At 42.3% G+C, this 13,290-nt stretch overlaps 1 protein-coding gene across 6 annotated transcripts in view; it reads left to right on the top strand.

Annotated features, from left to right (window-relative positions):
* MARCHF7 (membrane associated ring-CH-type finger 7) overlaps positions 1-8,023 on the top strand; it is a 51,564-nt gene extending 43,541 nt beyond the window's left edge. For 5 of the 6 annotated variants that reach the window (XM_040357895.1, XM_040357898.1, XM_040357899.1 and 2 more), the window contains 5 exons: positions 928-1,097; positions 1,211-1,320; positions 3,682-3,795; positions 5,009-5,057; positions 7,088-8,023. In XM_040357895.1, the coding sequence (XP_040213829.1) occupies positions 928-1,097; positions 1,211-1,320; positions 3,682-3,795; positions 5,009-5,057; positions 7,088-7,119 (475 nt within the window). In that variant the 3' untranslated portion in view covers positions 7,120-8,023. The remainder of the gene's footprint in view (positions 1-927; positions 1,098-1,210; positions 1,321-3,681; positions 3,796-5,008; positions 5,058-7,087) is intronic. The other variant, XM_040357894.1, reaches the window with a different exon arrangement.
* The last annotated feature ends 5,267 nt before the right edge of the window (positions 8,024-13,290 follow it).

The following is a 13,290-nucleotide window of genomic DNA, read 5'->3' as shown; positions in this document are numbered from 1 at the left end:
TGAGATAAAAAGCCTTCTGTGAGCAGCAGCCCCCCTAATACCTACCAGTGCCATCTGTGTCTAGCTAAGTCCACGTGTCTTTGCCGTTTGGGATTATCCCTCCTGATTGGTTAACTGGCAGCTGCATGAGCCAATCGGAGGGGGTGTGCTGAACCACATCTCCTTGCCTGAATGGCTTGCTGTGGGGGCACTCGGCAGGAGGGAGGGGCCAGGAACACAGAAGAGGACCTGAAAAGGGGGAGGATCTGGGCTGCTCTGTGCAAAACCACTACAACAGGACGGGTGTCTTTTTGGGGTTTTAATCATGGCACAGATTTAGAATCCCTGTCTTTTTTTTTTTTTTTTTTTTTTTTTTTTTTTTTTGGGGGGGGGGGGGGTAAATTTCTCAAACTTCCTGTCCTGGTTTATAGCTGAGTAGTTGGCTCTAACACACTTGACACTTTCGCTGTCACCATAGCAAGGCATATGGCAAAACTTTAGAATTGCCTTCCTGACTCTGCTGGGTAAATGGAATGACTTTAATCTGCTGCAAAAGCCACTTCACAGGTCCCAGAAGACTACGGCCCATTTACAAAGCAGTGTGCTATGCACAGTAGAAAACCAGCTGCATGGCTTTACTGCCAGTATCCCTTAGTCAGGCTGGCAGCAGCTGATTGAAGAATTGGCTCAGGCGGGGACACCGCTGGATGCTTGGACAGGTAAGTCAGCAGCTACAGTATTTATTTAGGTGAGAGCCTGGAGTGCCTTAGTAAACTTGTAGTAATTGACTTCTTTTTTTTTTTTTTTTTTATTTACCGGCCTTTATCTTAATTCAGTGAAATGCTGGTATGAAAATCATGGACATAAACTGAAATGGGTGGCTATGACCAATTTATGAAGACGTTTGTTTTTCCTTGTCCTAACTTTTTTTTTTTTTTTTTTTTTCAGCCTTCTACTAGAGGACTCTGAGGAGGAAGAAGGTGACTTATGCAGAATATGTCAGACTGGAGCATCCAGTCCAAGCAATCCCTTTATTGAGCCATGCAAGTGTTCTGGTAGCTTGCAGTATATTCACCAGGACTGTATGAAAAAATGGCTGCATGCCAAGATCAACTCTGGTATGTACAACTTGCTGCTTTGTGTCTCTTCATGTTGATATGCAAATGGTCAGTTTAAACAGATGCATGCTTTTGAGTAGTTTATGACACTTGTGGTGTATTGTGGCTTTCAGGTTCTAGTTTGGAAACTATAACTACATGTGAATTGTGTAAAGAGAAGCTGGATCTGAACTTGGAAGATTTTGACATTCAAGAGCTTTACCAGGCACATGCAAGTGATAGGGTAAGTATACTTCCACTCAACACCTAGGCTCAGATCTACGAATGGTCTTGTCCGGTGCTGCCTTTTGCTTTGAAATGGTGCGCTTCAAATGACAATGGCTGCATTTGACCTGCTTTGTCTGTCTATAATTCAGACACACCACAGTAGTACATGGCCATGTACACAAACCTAAAGTTGACCCTCTAGTGAGGTGGGAGGAGGAAGCGGAGTGTAAGGGAATCTGCCACAGATATATAAACGCCTTTCTTAGAAGCTTGAAGGAAGCTGCCTTTATGATTGTCAGCTCTGTATGCTTGGCATTGTGTAGCCTAGTGCTTGGGCTTGTGTGTTTTCCAACAGGCTTCCTTTTTTTTTACTCTTTTTTTTTTTTTTTTTTTTTTTCTGCCATGTTTAAACAACTCAAATGACCAACGGTGTCCCAAAGACTGACCTAGTTTTGCACTCTGTACTGGACTACGACCTTGATTAGAGTGGACTTCCACCCTAAAGTGTTCCGCTTTAAGGCCTCCTGTTTGTGAAGCCTTACTTTTTGGGGAGCAGGTACCTGCTTCTACTTCTGGTCGCTTTAGGTGATTGGAAGCGGACGTTTATCCTTCCTGAAGTCTTCTGGGAAACATGACAGGTCCTAGAAGCCTTCGAGATCAGACGCCAGCTGTGAAGCCACAAGCTGTCGGGTGCCCATAGTGATGCCAACGATTGGGGAGGGACACGGCTACGGTGAGTGCGCAGCTGGATTATATTAAGTCGGCAGCTACAGTTTTTGTAGCTGCTGACTTTCAACGACTGAAACTCAGCTTTAACATGTGCTGTAGTAATATGGATGGTGCCAAGGTTTAAAACTATATATGTAGTAAGAAAATTGGTAAATGTACCCAAAACATTATAACCTGCCTTAAAGGGTGTGTGTGTGTGTGTGTGTGTGTGTGTGTGTGTGTGTGTGTGTGTGTGTCAATGCATTCCTTGCAATAAGGTAAAAGTTTAGTTGTCCGCATCGCCCCCTCAGCCCCTTTACATACTGAGACCTATTCACGTCTGAAGAGCTCTTCTCCCCTCATGTCCGGAACTTGCTGGGGCACCAGGGGCAGGGCCGACTCTTTCTGTTAAGGGATGCAGCAGAGGGACTCGGGTGTGAGCATGTGCCCCCATGGGAAGTGGCTAAAACTGCAGTGTTGGTTCACATGACAGGAAGCATCATGGCGGACAGGACAGAATTGGAAATGGACTTGGGGGAAACTTAGAGGTTGTAAACCCTCATTTAAAAATGATACTTTCCTCCACTGTGCTGGGCGCAATCTTTTTTTTTTTTTATTGATAAACGACCTGGAGGATGGGGTAAACGTCTGCAAACGCAGAGAGGTTCAGTGCAGAAAAATTATGCATTTGGATGGCAAAAATATAAATGCAATCTACTCAATAGGGGGGGGTGAACCTCTAGGGGAATCTAGGCTTGAAAATGACCTTGGGGGGTCCTAGTAGATGGGCTCAGTAATGGCATGCAATGCCAAGCTGCTGCTAACAAAGCAAACAGAATATTGGCATGCATTAAAGTTATTAACTCCAGGGATAAAGTGAGAATTCTCCCACTCTACAAGACTCTGGTCCAGTCACACCTAGAGTATACTGTCCAGTTCTGGGCACCAGTCCTCCAGGAAGGGTGTACTGGAAATAGAGCGAGCACAAAGAAGGGCGACAAAGCTAATAAAGGTTCTGGAGGATATTGGTTATGAAGAGAGGTTGCGAGCACTGAACTTATTCTCTCTGGAAAAGAGAAGCTTGAGGGGATATTTTAATTTACAAATACCGTACTGGTGACCCCACAATGGGGATAAAACTTTTTTTGTGGAAGGGAGTTTAATAAGGCAGATGGCCAATCGCTAAAATTGGAAGAAAAGGGGTTTAACTAAACTGCATAGAGGGTTCTTTACTGTAAGAGTCTCAAGGATGTGGAATTCCCTTCCACAGGCAGTGGTTTCAGTGAGGGGCATTGATTGGTTTAAAGAAATTATTGGATAAGCACTTGTGACAGCCATACAGGGATATACAATGGAATACTGACATAATAGCACACATAGGTTGTACTTTTTTCAACCTCACCAACTATGCTGCTCCTAGGGAGTCTCCCTCCTCAGGCTGAAACTGGATTATCTCTAGCCAGCCAGAGAGCCATTATGTTGCAATACCACACTGGTTCAGCCAGTAAAGGAAGTGACCCCATATGCTCTTGGTAATCTGATCACTGGTGAGTTTCTGATGGTGACATGGTCCTAAATGATGGCTTGAAGTGGCATAAAAAATGCATTCTTTTCTCTGTAAAGCTATTCAGATTGACTGTTCTGACTGTTTTTCTCCCTCTTTCTGCAGGCAGAATATGAATTCATAAGCTCCGGATTGTATCTGGTCGTCTTACTGCACTTGTGTGAGCAGCGCTTCTCTGACATGCTGGGGGCAGCTAATGAAGCAAACACTCGGGTTAGAGTGAGTTCATGCACTAATGACACCTTTTTACACTGCCTTTTTTTATTTATTGCTAAAGTAAGATTCATTGATGTCACAATCAAACAGTAAAGTTGTATATTTACTCGAGAACCTACAAGTATAGCCAAAGCAATCTGTCCAGTACTAAATCTACTAGAGCTAAATCAGGGACAGCCAGCCACCCCACACCACCTCAAATTTGGAGAAGCTGCTTCTGTGCTGATATCTGTCTTTAATGAATTTTAGTACACGCAATATACCAATGTTTGGTAAGAAGCGTTAGAGTAAATGGATACCAAACATGTCTGGTACCGAGCACTACAACTTTCTTTATAAAAAAAAAAAAAAAAAAAAAATTAGATTTTAGCATACTTTGTTTAGATAAGACCTAACATGCTCCTGTGTACATGCATGCTTTGCATTTGGTGTTAAAGCGGAGGTCCACCTAAAATAAGTCAGAAGCTACAAATACTGCAGCTGCTGACTTAATAAATGGACACTTGCCTTTCCTGGGTGCCCGCGATGTCCCTACTGCACATGCGCAAGTCGCGTTGCATGTCTTTCACTGGTCCCTGCTGTCTCTTGGCAACTGTCCTTCCCAGAAGACAGTGGGGACAGGAAGTGGTGTAGATGCCTGCAGATTCTATGGCTATCTATGCCCGGAAGTAGGTGCAAATACCTGTATTGTACAAGCATCTGCACCCCCCCCCCCCCCCCTGAAAGGTGCCAAATGTGACACCGGAGGGTTCCGAAAAACGGAGGTTCACTTTTTAGGTGGAAACCTATGGTGAACAAACTATACAGCAAAGCATAAATTGCTTGTAGTCATGCATGTCTAACCATAGTTGAGGTATAATTTGGGTGTTGACATCTTTGGAGGTTTTTATGTGAAGCCCAGGGTGTCCATGTTAGAAGGGTGCCAACAGCTGATGAGCAACCTTGTTTTTTGCCGTCTTCTAAATTTTATTTTGCATTATGTGCTTCATCCCATTCACCAGTTTTTTTTTTTGTTTTTTTTTATAACTGATCAATTAAACTTTAACTTGTCTTGAAATATGACTTTTCTGTGTAATTGTGTGTCAGTCTCCACTTTAAAGCGTGTGTGTGTGTTTTTTTTTGTTCCTTTGTTAAAACTGTATGTGTCTTTGGGTCATATGCTTGTTTGGTCTGCTACAAGCATTTTTTTTAAAAATTTCCCCTTCTCTATCCTCAGTTTATTAATCTTGCCCGGACCCTTCAAGCACACATGGAAGATCTCGACAGTAAGTGTATATACAGACCATCTTTTGTGTATGAAATTTGTACACTACAGTAATCCAGTCCTGGTACCATGCAGCCTAGGGATGTCACTATTTCACTGGAAGAGGTGGCTTTTCCCTGAATTGTACATTCAAGACTTTGCCAACATAAGGGTTGGTTCAAACCCCAATTTCTGTTTTTTTTTTTTTTTTTTTTACCGGGGAAACCCTGCATGTGTTTTCTAATGCAAATTAACTGCTTGCCGACCAGCCGCAGTCATTGTGCTGCAGAAGGTTGGCACGGCTGCAAGAATCGCCTTGGGTGTACATTGGCTGCTTTAAGAGCAATGGCAGGCATGCGACGCTGATGTGTCTAGCCGTGATGTCTGCCGACCACCTGCAATTGTTTCAGAGAGCCAGAACTGGGATCTGTCAATGTAGACCAGGGATATGCAATTAGCGGACCTCCAGCTGTTGCAAAACTACAAGTCCCATCAAGCCTCTGCGTGTCCTGCTTGTGGCTGTCAGAGTCTTGCTATGCCACATGGGATTTGTAGTTCTGCAACAGCTGGAGGTCCGCTAATTGCATATCCCTGATGTAGACAGACAGATCCCCCGTCTGTGCTTGGTGATCAGGAGCACCTCTCCCCCCGGTCGGTACACTTTCTCCTTCGGCTATTTTTAGCACTGGTCCCAAGAATGTCAAGTGTCTGCTCTGTCTACTGCAATGTCCAGCTAAAAATGGCTGATCACTGCTTCTAATGGTAAATTATAGAAATGCCATAAATCTTTTGCAGACTAACTTATGCACAAACCAATAAACGCTTATTGCAATATATTTTCTGGGGGACAAAGCATGCATATTGGCCTAAACTGAACAAATTTTGTTTTTAAACATTTTTGGAGATATTGATAGCATAATTTTTTAAATTGTCACGTTTTTATTTTTATAGCACAAAAAAACTGCAGAGGTGATCAAATGCCACTAAAAGCTCTATTTGTGGGGGGCAGGCGAAGACATATGTTTTGTGTACAACATCACGTGACCACGCAATTGTCGGTGCAAAGGGGTATATCCTTCCAGGGCTGAAGTGGTTAAAGCATTAAGCTGCATCTGCTGTGAACCAGCCCTTAGCAGTACTTCAAGTGACATTTCACACTTGTGCCTCTTGCACACAGTACTGATGTTTGGGCATCTGCTTTTTTGGATGTAGTTTCAGGTGTTGGCCGTATTTATGCACGTTCACATTAATATTTATGCTCATTTTTGTGTACTTGCACAAAATACTGACTGGTGTTTATTTAACTTTTCCACCAATATGCAGCGGTTACATGCTTGTGTAAACAATGGGATGCATTTTTAGTATGGTTAAAAAAAAAGTGTGCGAGAGGCCCAATTCTCTGCCCCTCCCCCCAAAAAAAAGATGACAATCTGCTTCACATGTTTTTTGGGATACCAGTATATGTAGAAAACTGCTGAATGCCAATAACACTCCTGGTCTGGCTTGCTTAGATTAATATACTTGTTCAGCTGCTTGGTTAGTAAGCTGCAATGGTGGTTGGATGGGGTCAGAGCTGGGGAGTGGAGTATGCAGGAAGAGGTCTGTGGCCAACGGGTATGAGCTAGGATTCCATTGATGAGCCAGTCGGGGGTTGTTGGGGGCTGTCGTTCTGCTCTCACCTTCATAACAATCTCCAAGGCACCATCCCGTTGTTTTTTGATCTGTATTTGTGGATCTGGTTTGGGAGGATTGCAGAGCTGTGGGGGATTTTTTTTTTTTTTTTTTTTTTCTTTTTTTTTTTCTTGAGTATACGGTGTCCTTGGGATTTGCTTTGTCGGAGGGATATGGCTTTGTATGGAGGGTGGCAGGGCTGAGGCAGCCAGGAGAAGACTGGATACTAGAGGGGAAGTGGAGAGGAAGAAATGGTGGTTTGGAGGCAGAATATCGCGCACAAAAGTCGAGCATTCTCCTCCCATACAAGTGTGAAACAAAACCAACTTGGCTTTTAATGTAAAATGGTCACTTTTTTAAATTGGTTTTAATTATTTTCAGCCTCAGACGATTCAGAAGATGAACAGGTGTGAAGAAGACACACGTGCAGTTTTTCTGAAAACATGTTACCTCTTCAGAAAAGACAACCCACCTGCAAATATGCAGAGATTTGTTTAATTTCCTGAATAAATACTCCAGTGCTTGTGATGCATATCGAATCACTCTTTTGCCCTCCTATTCACTTGTTGCACTTGATGAGCAATCTATTAATACTGAATCGGCTTACAAGAAAGATTCCGTCATGGGTTACAAGAACCAGTCTGGCCTTTCTTTTTTGTAACGTTTAATCTGCCTTTCTTTTCGTTTGCTTAAACATTGACTGTTCATTATCTATGTTTTGTTCTGTTATTTTACATGTTGAACTAAGTGGCATGTGTTCAGCCTATTTCTATCCTATAGTATTGCCAGCAGAGATGACCATTTTTGTGCTGAACTGCCAAGAGCACAGCATATCCATCCTGGGAAATCTAGCGGTATCACAGAATGACCAACTCCACCATGGTCTTCTCAGGGGCACCTGTCTATTAAAAAGGCTGAATATGTCCAAGTTCCTGTTACCCTTAAGGGTTAAAACGCCTTGCCTTATTGCAGGCTCCTGTTTTATAGAACGCCTACCCTCCAGTGTTGACTGTTTGACAAGGGTTTTTGTATAGCTGTCTGACTTTATCTAGGTCTGCCTTGGGACTCTTTTTAAGTAAGGGGCAATATTATCTTGAAGACTTGATGGAAATCACCCTTTTTTTGTTTTTGTCTCTTTCCAGATATATAGCACATTTTTGCAACCAGAAAAAAAAACTTTCCATTAAAAGTAGAGGCTACAAAATTTTAATCACTTGTTATTGCTAAAAATTGTAAGACTTATGTATATTCACTTAAAAAAAAAAAAACACATTTAATGTTTTAGTTGTACAATGGAAATAAAGATGTTGTATGGATTGTCGTGTTTCTATGGATTGTCGAGTTTTTTAAATCTACTTGTTCCCTGGGCAAAGTGCCATCTGTGCTCACAAGTGAAATAAGTTGACTTCTGATGCTTTCCAGGAAGCTGTGACCAAAGAAGCGCTTTACCTCCAAATGAACCTAGTCAAATGTTAGAAGTTTCAGTTGGCGTTTCTGGGTGTGACCTTGGAAACGAGAACCATACAATGGCAGGCCTGACCTGTAACATTTGCTTTGATCGTGCCGACTCCTGTGTATTTACGGGAGTGACGTCATCGCAGCACCAGAGCCGCAATACCTAGAAGTAACTTGGGTATCAATGGCGGAGGTGAGGAACGGGGGGGCTTTTGATCGCAGGTTAAGTAATTCATAATGTGCTAGTATGCTATGCATACTAGCTCATTATGCCTTTCTCTTGCAGGGGTGTATTTTTTTTAAAAGTGGCAATCAACATGTTTAATCTCTTTCTTTGGTCTCAACTGACCTGAGGGCCAGATCTGGCCCTTAGTGCACTATTCCACCCACTGATGGAACGTCATCCCTCTACTGCAGAGTTTCTCAACTCCAGTCCTCAAGGTGCCCCAACGGGTCATGTTTTTAGGATTTCCCTCAGATGAAAAACAGCTGTGGTAATTACTAAGGCAGTGAAACTGATAAAATCACCTGTGCAAAATAATGGGAAGCCTGAAAACACGACCTGTTGGGGGGGCCTTGAGGACTGGAGTTGAGAAACGCTGCTCTACTGACACCAAAATGGGACACGATTCCTCCCATGAAAACCAATGCGGGGGCAGTTTCTACTACCACTGTTCCCCCCCCCCCCCAAGGCCTGAAGGATAGCAAACTGGTTATTTACCTAAAGTTTGTAGACCCCCCCCCCTGCTCTATTTGAGCTACTTGCACAGAGGCCATAAAGAGCCTGATAATTGAAATGGCAGTAAATCTATAAATGCATCCCACATGTGTTTAACATTAAAGCGGGGGTTCACCCTTAGAGGGCACTTTTCCCCCTTAGATTCCTGCTCGTTATTACTAGGGGAATCTGCTATTTATTTTAAAATATGTGCAGTACTTACCCGTTTACGAGACGCATCCTCTCCGTCGCTTTCGGGAATGGGCGTTCCTTCTTGATTGACAGGTTTCCGAGAGGCTTCCGACGGTCGCATCCATCGCGTCACGATTTTCCGAAAGAAGCCGAACGTCGGTGCGCAGGCGCAGTATAGAGCCGCACCGACGTTCGGCTTCTTTCGGCTACGAGTGACGCGATGGATGCGACCGTCGGAAGCCTCTCGGAAGAATGTCAATCAAGAAGGAACGCCCGCTCCCGAAGACCATACCCGGAAGCGACGGAAGAAGATGCAGCTCGAAAACGGGTAAGTACTGCACCTATTTTAATACAAATAGCCGATTCCCCTAGACCGAACGAGCAGGAATCTAGGGGAAGAAAAAAATTTTTTTTAGAAATGGGCGAACTCCCGCTTTAATGAACATGGTGAATTATAAACGTGTTATGCAGAAAATGGCCTGATCTCACTGGCTTACACTTTAACACAAAGTATGTCATTTACATTGTGGGGTTGGGTCACTAAATTGGCATACAGAAATGAGTCACTTGTGAATGTGACCTACAAATACGGATTAAAAATGCTGCAGAACCGGACACTGAAATGCTGAACTTAAAGGGGCGGTAAAGGTTTTTCCTAAATGGGTTCCTTCTAAGCTAGTGCATTGTTGATTCACTAACCTTTTCCTTTGATTTCCCTTTCAAAAAAATGTATTTTTTTTTTCTTTGTCTGAAATTCTCACTTCCTGTTCCTCAGTAAGCTATTCTGGCTGACTAACCCCCAGCCAGAATGGCTCGGATGATGGGGGCAAGCTTACTGAGGAGTAAAAAGAAGTGAGAAATTCAGATGGGGGGGGGGGGGGGTTTGGGGACATTTAGAAGGTACATTTTTAAGGAAAAGGTAAGTGAACCAACAATGCACTAGCTTAATGGAACCTATTTGGAAAATAAAAAACGAACTGACTGCATTTAATCGGATGCAGTGTTCAGTCAGTGTAATTGAATAGTTGGCAGGGTGGAGACATTGGATGTATAGCTAACCCTACTCTGGTCTGCAAACTTTTGTTGAATGAAGCTGATCTTAGATGAACAAAATAGGGAATTTAATAATATAAAATTAAGAAAATGTATTCCTCTCTGCAGCAAAATAGTAAATGTACAGCTTGTATACCAAGTATAGAACACGTCACCATTTTTCTAGGTAAATATTTCTAAAGGTGGTATTGATATGAAAATGTCACCACATGTCGGTAATAACACTTACATACAAAAACCAAATAAGTGCAGAAGTGATGTGTAATAAAATGGAATGACACAGGGAAAGTTTTGAACACGCCAACTGAAATGTATTTATTACTTTGTACAAAATCCTTCGTTGGTAATGATGGCTTCAAGACGTCTCCTGTACGGAGAAACGAGTCGCATGCGTTGCTCAGGTGTGGATTTTTTTTGTCTCATTCTTCAAATCTTGAAGGTTCCGTGGACCTCTTCTATGAACTCTGATCTTTAGTTCTTTCCATAGATTTTTCTATTGGATTCAAGTCAGTTGATTGGCTGGGCCATTCTAGAAGCTTAATGCAATTTCTTTGAAACCAATTGAGTTTCCTCGGCTTTGTATTTGGGATTATTATCTTGTTGCAATGTCCTCCCTCATTTCATCATCCTGGTAGATGGCGGCAGATTTTTATCAAGAATGTTACACCCCCACCCCCCCATGCAGCTTTCCTTCAATGATCTAACGTGTGCCAGTACCGTATGCTGAAAATTAGCCCTACACCATGATGTTTCCCACCTCCAAACTTCCCTGTTGGTATGGGGGGGGGGGTGATGTGTCATTTAACCTCCAAACATGGTGTGTATTATGGCTTCCAAAGAGTTTAATTTCGGTTTCCTCTGACCAGACTATTCTCCCAGTATTTCAGACTTGTCTATGTTACGCAGGAAACTAAAAGTTTCAACTTTTTTTTTCTTCAGCAATGGAGTCAATCGTGGCAAGAGTGCATACAGGTCATGGCAGTTGAGTGCATTACTTATGGTACCTACTATTTCACTCTTTTTAAGCTCTCCACAAGTGGTCTTAGGCTCTTGGACAACTCTTCTGATAATTCTATTCACTCCTCTGTCAAATCTTGCAAGGAGCACCTGGTCGTGGCCAGTTTGTTCTTTCCACTTCTAGATTATGGCCCCAATAGTGCTCACTGAAACATTAGGAATTTAGAAATCCTCCTGTAACCAATGCCAGTAGTATGTTTTACAACAATAAAGTTGCAAAGGTCTTGAGAGAACTCTTTGCTTTTACCCATCATGTGATATTTCTTATGTGACCCCTTGGTAATGAGACCCCTTTTTATAGGCCATCAGTTGAGACAGCTGATATTAATTTGCACTGACAAGGGGTAGGATTGCTTTCCAATAATTGTTAATTTCAGCTTTTATCTTGGCTTTCCATGCCTTTTTGCACCTCCCTTTTCTTCATGTGTTCAATACTTTTTCCCTGTGTCATTCTATTTTATTACACAACTTAATTTCTGAACTTATTTGTTTTCTTTGTATGTATGAGTTGTTGCTGACACATGGAGAAAATGTCATGTCTATAGCACCTTTATGGAAATATATTTACCTAAAACATGGTGTGACGTGTTCAATACTTATTTTACGTCACCTCAGAATTGTGTAGAAAGAACTCATTGCTCTGCCTATTCAGCCTCAGGGCTGTTGCTGGTGGTTTTTTTTTTTTTTTTTAGCTCTGATACTCTGCCTTGGTATGTACTGGAATTCAGAGGATGTGTACAGCCTAAAGGCCCGTACACACGATTGGATATTCCGACAAAAATTGTGTGACGGATTTGTTTTGTCGGATAATCCAACCGTCAGTATGCTCCATAGGACAATTGTTGTCGGAATTTCCGACAACAAATGTTGGATGGTCATGCTCTCAAATTGTCCGACAGCAACTGTGGTCAGTCGGATTTTCCGACAGACTTGTGTACACACAAAGTACAAACACGCATGCTCCCAACCATCGGACAACATTGGCAGAAGTTGCCCAAAGGGTGGTGCTAAAAAAACAAACCACTTAGTTTTGTGTATGTTGGCTGAAAAAATGTTTTGCCGTCTGTATGCAGAACAATTTCAACACCAAAGCCCTTCACACAAAAATCCACCGATTTGTCTGATGGAAATCCGATCGTGCGTATGAGACTTTAGAGAATTGTAACCAGTCTCCATCTTTATTCTGGGGGTTACACATGGCAAGGGATTTAGGAATTACGTGATATTTGTGAACTGAGGCCATACATAATAATATACATTTTTATAGATTTGGAAATTTTTGTGTCAACACGTCCATTCATATCTAAGCCCTGGTTCACATTGGTACGATTTTTGACATGTCAAATCGGCGGCATTTGTCGGCAATGGCACCATCCTAATCGGTGCGGCGCTGCACCGATTTCAAAAAGTTGTTCCTCTACTACTTTTTTGCGATTTACATTGACATCTGTGCAGAAACCTGCACAGATGTCCTGAAATTGCGTCTGAAATCGGGACTGACAAGCGGGAGTGAAATTGTGCGAGTTCAGCTGAACTCCCACAGCCCAATGTGAACCTGGGCTTAAGGTTACAGTTGTAGCAAAGTCATAATCTTCAGCTACCAATAAATTAAGATGAATTGAAATCATTTTTATATGTAGACTAAGCTATTATTTCATAGTTGATGACTGTTATTGTTGAATTGAGTGTGCGTTGTAATTTTAGGGCAGAGTAACAGGTCCACTTGATAGGCTACTGCTACTTACCTTCCCCTTATCCCACTGAAGCCAAGTGAAATAGCAATTTCTTCCAGGTATGTGGGGGGAATGTGACTTGCCTCTTCTTCCCATGACATAACAGTGGGATCTAAAGTTTGGGCACCCCAGGTAAAAATGTGTATTAATGTGCATAACGAAGCCAAGGAAACATGGAAAAATCTCAAAGACATCAAATTACAGATTAGACATTCTTATATGTCAAAAAAAAGTTAGATTTTATTTCCATCATTTACACCTTCAAAATTACAGAAAACAAAGAAATTGCATCTGCAAAAGTTTGGGCACCCTGCAGAATTTATAGCATGCACTTACAAGCTGTGATACTTGCCAAAGGGGGCAGTACAAGATATTAACTCTGCAGGGTGCCCAAACTTTTGCAGACGCCATTTTTT

This window comes from Rana temporaria, chromosome 6 (genome assembly GCF_905171775.1).
Source record: "Rana temporaria chromosome 6, aRanTem1.1, whole genome shotgun sequence".
Lineage (NCBI taxonomy): Eukaryota > Metazoa > Chordata > Amphibia > Anura > Ranidae > Rana > Rana temporaria.
Note: the sequence above shows the minus strand (reverse complement) of the source record. Positions and strands in the feature narration are given on the sequence as shown.